The sequence below is a fragment of the Cyprinodon tularosa genome, unplaced genomic scaffold, assembly GCF_016077235.1.
Source record: "Cyprinodon tularosa strain WSP-4 unplaced genomic scaffold, ASM1607723v1 ctg164, whole genome shotgun sequence".
NCBI lineage: Eukaryota > Metazoa > Chordata > Actinopteri > Cyprinodontiformes > Cyprinodontidae > Cyprinodon > Cyprinodon tularosa.
This window is the reverse complement of record NW_024038475.1, coordinates 761,595-770,417: the sequence shown is the minus strand read 5'-3', so window position 1 is coordinate 770,417 and position 8,823 is coordinate 761,595. Positions and strand designations below refer to the sequence as shown.

Sequence of the window (8,823 nt, the reverse complement as noted above, 5' to 3'; positions counted from 1 at the left end):
ACAGCCAAACTGCCGGGAGTTAAATTAAACAATTATACTTACATTTAGCAGGACCGTTCTGACATGTGAATCGTCTTTAATCCCAACCAATTCACTACTCCTCTGATTGAACAGGACAGCAGTTCAGCTCTGAAGGGGAAACTTAAAATCTGTTTTCTACTGTCCCTTACAGTAACATGATGGAATCAGCATTTTGTATTTTTATAATTTTATCCAAGTACTTTTTGTATTACACTGGAAATCCAGTCTTTAGAGCTCAAAAGGAATAATACACAGAGTCAAAGAGGGGCTCTGGTAGATGAGCAACATTAGGCAGCCTGTTTATGTTATTCTGAAACATCTTGTGATAGAATATTTCTCAGTTGAGTGGCAGTAATAAAACACTAATATAATGGTGAAATCTGGTCTGATTCTCTGTCCCCACTGAAAAAAGTATCACAACAGCATGGTACTGCTGCCAGCATCTTACTCAGGGAGGGCAGTGTGTTTAGGGGAATGCATAGTGATAAAAAACAACAGTCTTTTTTTTATCATCATAAAAGGTCAATTCTGGTCTCTAATGGCCTCAACATTGCAGTCATAGACTTCTATCTACTGTGGCTTTCTTTTTGTTTCTTTTAGGGAAGACTGATATAAAGTGCCCAGCTGTTGTGAACCTTTTGTTAACCAATGAAAAGATCTGAGCATTAACTTGAGGCTAGAAATCTTACAGGGCAATGATTACTGATTTTAGAAATGGAAAATTGTTGTGTGTATTCTCCTCTATAAAATAAAATAATTTGACTTCAGCAAACTCTCTGGATCCCTGCCTAACTGATTAAAGCTCATGTTGACCAGCCAGTTAGTTTAAATATACAATAACGAGCATCCGTTATGCCGTATATCCTTTTAACATAACTTTGCCTTAAACATCTCCTCTACTTGTCTATCCTTTACATGTTTATCGTGTTTCTTGACTTTCATGACTCAGTTTGTCAAAAAAAATAAATAAAATCTTCTCAACACAGCAGACAACATGCCTGCCATATTTGTAAATGGAAAAATTAAGAATCCTTTTCCATTCTCATCACAAATAACCACTGCTTTTTGTTGGTCTATCATTTAACATTCCAAAATAATGCTGAAGTTTTATGTTACAAAATGACAAACTGGGAAAAAAACACTGAGATCTGAATCAATTCTTTTGCCAGACATTATTATCAACTTTGCATCCATAGAAAAACAAAAACAAGATGTTCAAATTTCCAAAAGAAAGAGAAGACTCGCTGATGAACCACAAACTTTATGTTTTTTTTTAAATGTCAGTACAAAAATACAAAAATATGTTGTAGCAGTCTTCACTCAATTTCACAGCAGATACACAGGTAGGTAGAGAAAGTGAATATATTTACAGAAGACTCATTAAAATGCTTCCTAGTACCCAACAGGAACTGTTCAAATCAGACATCTGTTTTGAGAATTTAGGCTGGTTTACCAGTGTCAAAGGCAGTTGAACACATTATAATCAGCTCTAGTGAAATGTCCCGATCTGTTAGGCATTCCCAGACAAATCTAATTTTCTCCCAAGTCAGATGGCACTAATAATATTTTTCTGTCTGGTAGACGCTTAAAAAAAAAAAAAAAGCCCAATCCAATCAAAGAGGCAAAACAGCATCTGAGCAAACTTGCACGACCTCCAAAAATGCATTAGCAAACAAAGCCAAGCAGTAAACAGAATATGCATTTTACAGGGCTGGGATTTGTACCAACATATCCACTGGGATCCCACAATAAAAAAAACAAACAAACAAAAAAAAAAGATGGTCCTAATTTTGGTGAACTGTGGGTGGTGAATAGCTTGGACCTGGATCTGGATTTGTAAACCCCCCCCCAGTGCATCAGGAGGCGGGAAGCAGGGGCATGACTGCACAGGTTTGTCTTCCTCTGCACACAAACTAAAGCTAAATTACAATACAATAGCAGATATGTTGTTTGTGGTGAAATACAACCAAGCTGACTGAGAGTTAATTGGTTTGAGTTCTCAAGGCGTATTGGCGCTGTCTCTAACCACCATAAGAAAATACAGGTTTCATAGGGTGTAAACTGAAAAGATTTTAATTACCTAAACCTGTGAAAATGATTGAATTTTTAACGAAAACAATATATATATGATTGATCATCTTTCCCATGGTTAAGTGAATTTGTTATTGGGAAAAACAATCATAAATAGAGTTTTATACCTTCTCCAATAAATAGTATTGGTAATCTATTTACAATATGCACACATCTCCCAAACAACTCCATACAAAGACACATTTATCAGCCTCTCACAAAACAGTTGGGTTTTTCATAAGGTGATCTTTTGGCCCCAAGTGAGGAGAATAGAAGGGATTGTCAAACTGAAGAGGTCATTTTGGGGAACTAGTGGTGTGACGTCATGGTCAATCAGCTCAGATCCTGCCAGAGGAAACGTTTACACGGCGTTCTCCTCGCTGTCCCTGGATTTGTGAGAATTCCGAGGTGAACCTGGAGGAAAATGCTTTGTCAGAGTTGAACTTGTTAAAAAAACAAAAAACAAAAAACAAAAACAAAAGTTCTTACTGTTGCAATGGCCATAGTGGCGGACTCCTATGGAGCGGCCAAGGTAGCAGGTGGCCCTGCGAAGGTGGCATGCGCTCTGATAGGTGATGTTGTTATTGCCACAGATCTGCTGGTCGGATGTCACGGGTGTTGGGCATGGCGTAGTACGGCACATGACGCAGTGAGCACTGTTGGTCTGATCAGTGACGCAGGTGTGGGGTCCCGGACACACAACGCTGGAACATGACTCTGTGGGGAAAAAATAAAGAGGATATTGGAACATAAGGATTAAGAGGACAAAGGGTATGAAAATATACAGGGTAGACAAAAGTAATTTAATAGTTTCAAACATTGGGCACTATGGAAAACCTATTATGTTAATGGTTTTTGAGGTTGGTCAGTGCTTGCTTTTATTCAACCCAGAATATATGTAAAAATTAGTCTAAAGTTCCTGTTTAGATTCAAGATTTTAAAACCTTTGGGTTTGTCCTTTATTTTACCTTTCTACAACATTTTAAAAGTCCATTATGTTTTTTTTTTTATGTTTTTAAATGAAAATGCTGTCAAAGCTTTGATTTAATTCCTGCCAAGATGCCAGATAGTGTCATAGTGATCAGTTTTCTCCAGAGATTAAGAGCATCCAAACGTAATCTAGTCCTTGCCCCTACCGCACCTTCTTTTTTACTCATTGTGCATTAGTTGGCTGCTCCTTTTGATAATCAACTTCCTTATAGAAATGACTCCTTTTTTAGAAATATTTCTGATTGTAGGAAGAAAAAAAAACTGAAGATATATCCAAATCAAGTAAATTAATCTATTAGATCTTCATGTATCTAAGCCACATCACTTCACATTTATCCATGGGCCAAACTAAAAAACAAAAAAATCAATAAAGCTGAACTTGAATGCATCCAGATAATTTTTATAAATAAGTGCTTGCAAAATTGGACCAAAAGAATATAGTCTGTGCTCAATTATTATGAAATACTGGAAATGGTTAAATAAAAAATACTTTTTTAACTTGATGAGGTCTATAATGTACATTTTGTAGTTCATTTTATAGTATGGATGAGTTAACAGGATGCTTATTTTAAAAAACAGATTTAAAAATGACATGTTGATAAAGGAGAAAAAAAACAACAAACCATCATTTGTACTGACAAAAGTTTTCAGTGCTTTTCAGTGATTTTTTTTTTTTAATTTTGCTTTTATTTGATAAATAAGTTTAAAATTCAGTTAAATAAATATGACAATACATTAAAAATATTTCTGAAGAGCTTGTTCAGCTATTTAAAAGCTGTTCAAAGTAAGGAATTAGATTATATTTATACTTATTTTCACCAAGTATGTGTCAATAACCTCATACCCTGGAGATTTTTGGACGGCCAATAAGATAATGCTTACTTTTACACTCTCCCTGGTACATGATTTCCAGGTCTGGGTGTCCCATGCAGCGGGCCATCAGCAAGGCACACTCATCCTTGTACGACCTGCCGTCGCTGCCACACACAGCGTGCTTTCTCTGAATGTGAGAGCAGTCTGGAGAACACACACACTGAGGCCTTCCCATTTTCATCTTGCAAACCTTCCCAAGGCTGCATTTGACCCCCTCGCAGGAGTCTAGAAAGAAAGAACAATGTGTTTCAGTGTTGCTATATTGACATGTTATATACACATTAGGGAAGTGCTCAGGCATTTTCATCCAAAACAAAGACCAAATGTGGGTCTTTCCCCGACAGCGAGACAATTTTCGCTCTGCACAGTATTTATAATATCCACATCTCTTTATTAACTGTTGCACAAAGGTGTCTCGTCTGGCGGAATGTGCGACGGGTGTGTTTTCATAACAGAACTATGTGTAAGTCTGCATACACACTGTCTCTTGGCTCCTGCAGGGAGAATGGGAGGAGGAGGAGGGGGGGCGCTCTGAGGTAGACTGAGTTCAAAAAGCTGTCCAAAAAGTCTACAGGCTGACAAATCAGGAAGCCCCCAGGCTCCTTTAACACTCCATATAATGTTATGGCACAAGAGGTGGTGCAACCCTATACAGTGCAGAGTCAGCATTAGTCTAAACAAATAGGACTTTTCAGACTTTATGATGATTATTCTTGATAAGCTTCTAAAAGAGGCTTGCAAATAACCAAAAGCATATTTCCTGTTTCAGGAACCGATCTTAGAATCCCACACCTTTAACTTTAAGTCAACTTGGATGTCACTGCATATTTTTTATTTGCATATGCTTATATCCACAACCGTGCCTCATAATAATGTTGATGCGTTCATCTGAACTGACAAGTTTTTGTTCATTCAGCACTTTTTAATCCTCCTACGGTTTGATTCCCAGACATGTAGGCAAAGGAACGCAAATTCCAGCCACTAAGAATGATTGTGTTGTTTAAAATGTTCTCATTTTAATGCTGCTTGCAGAGAACATTGAGAGAACTTGTAATGTATTTCCTTTAAAAAAATTTATAACAGAAAATAACATAAAATAAAAGCTTTTCCAAGGTAAATTTGGGGCTAAAGCTGATCAGGGTGAACTCTTTAAGGTTTTCTTTTTGGTTGGAGGCCAAAGTCAGAGGCATATTTCCCCAAAACTCTATAACAAGCACCAATGACTGGTTTTATTTGAAATGTAAATCCCCTTATTGTCCAACAAAGGCGAAATTCGTTCTCTGCATTTTGACCATTGTGTGGCGCCCAGGGAGCAATCAGGGTTAAGGGTTTTGCTCAGGAACCCAGGGGGGAGGCTGTGGGGATCGAACCAGGTACTTGCAACCTTATAAGAGCACAAGTGCACTGCTCTGACCACTAGCCCAGCACTTCCCCCTGTACCTCACAGTTATATCTAATACATCAACCATCATCCTTTTTTAAAATTTTAGTCTTTATCTTTTTAACCCTTTATCATATTTTCCAATAGACAGATATAACAGTTTGGAGGTTTATTACAGCCCTTAGCATTTTTCAACAAAGTTCCTTAAAGTTATTGATCAGCATGATGTAGGTAAAAGTAACTGCATGTGTGCTCTTTAGGGACATTTATATATTGGTCATTTTCTATTACCTTTGCATGGTTTGCAGGAGACAATACCCAGGAAGCCGAACAGACTGACTTCGTTTAGGGGCAGGCTGGTGTTGGACCACGCTGTGTCCAGACGGCCCCCAGAACAGCACTCCTCTCTGCTCACCTCTCTCATCAGCACCATGTCACACCGATGGTCTGGACCCTGCTGCAACCAGCACATCCCCGCTGGACATGTCCACAAAAAGGCATATTAAAAAAAACATTTCTACATATTATGGATTGAGTTGACACATTAAAATGTATACATCACATTATTAGATAAGCTTTTGTCAGTCAAATGTGTGGTTAAGTTTTTTGTCGTTGTCTTTTCTATCTCATCTTTTCTTACAAAATAAAAATAGGTAGATTGAGCAGGTTTAGCAGGTCCACATACAAGGTTCTTATCATATCCTTAGCATATGTTTAATCTAAAGGTAAGATGCAGTCTAAAAATGCATTTCTCCAAGTTTGAAAAACACAAAACAAAGTCCACTCACCACTGACTGGATTTCTTCCAATCTGACAGAGAGAAAGAATCGCACCCAAAGCAAATATCAAAAACCTCATTGTTTATCTTGGTGGGAAGAAACACTTTAAAAAAAGAGTCTTCAAACAAATATGTGCAAAAATGATCAGCGTAAAGAAGTGATGTTCTTCTGATGAACAGAGCAGATCCTTCTAACTTCTTCCAGCGAGGAGTTTCCCTAAAGTGAATGGATGTGTTGTGGATAAGTGATGTCGTTCCCCCTCTGTATAAATATTTAGCCCAGATGGAATTATGCTGCTGGGATGGGCGATCCTCTCAGCCAGTAATAAGCTAGGGCAGGACACAATTCGACTCTGACTCAATTTCCAGAGTCGGGAAATGATCCATGCCCTCCAGCTCCAGGCGGAGGGCACTTATGTGACCTCACAAAACTTTTTGACAACACATTAGACTAATTTAGGGCTAATTAGGTTGAAGAAAAATGCTACTATGCCTGTTTTCTGAATTATTGTGTTCATTAAACACAAATCTCAACCTGTTGTGTTTTCTTCTGCATATTACTTAAGGTACTACATGACTCTATCATTATTCTTAGTTAACGTCTTAGGACTGTTTGCTTTACAGTCTGTTGTTTGTTTTTAATGCAGCATAGTTCAATAATTACAGTACCTAGCAAAAGTGCTTTAAACACAGCAAACTGATTTTTAATGGTTAGTGATTTTGTATTTCTACAAAGTGGCAAATAGTTACAAAGTGGAAGGAAAAAATACACACTGCTGTAAAAATCTCATAAGTAAAATGTGAAAAAAGTCTCCTAATTAGTAAATTGACTTACGCTGCATGTATTTTAATCTCAGCATAAGAACAACTGCTCTTTATAAGCTCTGACGGTAGTTAAGGGATATTAGCAAACAAACAGCACATTTAAGGCCAAAAACAAAAAAAACAACAGACCAAAAACAGCCGACAGGTCAGGGAGAAACTTTTCAATATGTCATTAAAAAATGAAAATGGTATGGTACACACTATAAGTGGCATATTATCTCTGTGTGGATAGATAGATAGATAGATAGATAGATAGATAGATAGATAGATAGATAGATAGATAGATAGATAGATAGATAGATAGATAGATAGATAGATAGATAGATAGATAGATAGATAGATAGATAGATAGATAGATAGATAGATAGATAGATAGATAGATAGATAGATAGATAGATAGATAGATAGATAGATAGATAGATAGATAGATAGATAGATAGATAGATAGATAGATAGATAGATAGATAGATAGATAGATAGATAGATAGATAGATAGATAGATAGATAGATAGATAGATAGATAGATAGATAGATAGATAGATAGATAGATAGATAGATAGATAGAAACACAGTGTCGCCAGGGTGATTTCTTTCCTTACCTAGACAAAATAAAAAATAAAAATTTGGTGTGCTAAAAAAAAGATTTCACACTGTAACCAAGGTCGACATCCTTTGAGGCAACAGCCCAGAACATCTAGAACTATAATGGAAAAGTATATGTGTGTTAGAAAGCCATAGCCATATGCTTATAATTTATTATCTTTTCATCTAAAAAAATCATTAAAGCATAACATAAACTATTTTTTTGTCATACTATGCCATTCTACCACAACATATAACATATTGCAGTGTTTGGATTATTATGTAAATAACTGAAGGTCTCTTGATACTTTTGCAAAGCTTTTCACGTAGCAGTCTGAGTAATAACTCATTTTGTCAGGCTGTTTTGTCTTTAAGTACTGTTAATATTTACCTACTGTCAATAGATGCTGACTTTGGCCTTTATAAGAATAACAGAGTGAGATGAAGGTGGTCTGCCATTAAGAAAAACAAACTAAACAAACAAAATTATGTTGGATAGTTTCAAGGCCATGTGTTTCTTTCCACCATGGTCAGTCTGTTCATTACCCTGTCACACAATGGAGAGCATGTACAAACATTAAATATAGCGAACATAATGCACTTGACAGCTAAAGGGACATGCAATACTACTAATGCGTTCCATCTCACTGAAAGTCACTCAACAGGTGTCTTGAAACTAATCTGTATGGTCTTTGTATATGAACATCTGCCTTGCACTGCTCTGCTTCTGCACTCGTTCACCTCCTGATTCTGGAGCGAGCTGTAATGACAAACTTATGTGAGCATGCCCCGCATGTCTTTTCCTGTTTTGAATATTCAGATTTTAATGATCCCTTTTTATCGCCGCAGGGGAAAATGGAGATAGCATATGTGGTAGTGTCTGTGCTTTTGTGAATGATTTTGGCCTTCTTTAGCAGAGATCCCCAGGGCAAGAAAGGAATTCTGCTGCAGCGGTGAGGACAGACGAAAAGAAAAAGCGGTGAGCAAAGACTGTGGGTGGTCTGCTTTTTCTCTGGAACCTTGCAGGTTTGCACAGTATATCATATGATTTGCATAATCATTACTATGCTGTACAAACAAATATTGCAAACTTTGGTGCAACTTCTAAATGTAGGACATTAATTTAAAACCTTATTGTGGCTCAGATGTGAGGCCTTATCAAGAAGCATCATATCAAAGGCATCTATTGTATTGTGTGTCATATATAAAATAGAGTGTGGCATTTTCTTTGCAGGGTGGTTGCTGGGTTCAGAGTAGCAGACTACAAGGTCTTTTGATCATGAATGAAAAAGATAAGATTCAC

General features: G+C 37.0%; 1 protein-coding gene across 1 annotated transcript; it reads right to left on the bottom strand.

Annotated features, from left to right (window-relative positions):
• Positions 1-1,266: 1,266 nt before the first annotated feature.
• Positions 1,267-6,385, bottom strand: fstl3 (follistatin-like 3 (secreted glycoprotein)). The gene is made up of 5 exons (XM_038280800.1): positions 6,124-6,385; positions 5,627-5,812; positions 3,964-4,179; positions 2,581-2,808; positions 1,267-2,505 (listed from the first exon to the last, which is right to left on the bottom strand). The coding sequence occupies exons 1-5, from the start codon at positions 6,191-6,193 to the stop codon at positions 2,453-2,455; spliced, it is 753 nt and encodes a 250-aa protein (XP_038136728.1). The 5' UTR covers positions 6,194-6,385; the 3' UTR covers positions 1,267-2,452.
• Between the last annotated feature and the right edge of the window lie 2,438 nt (positions 6,386-8,823).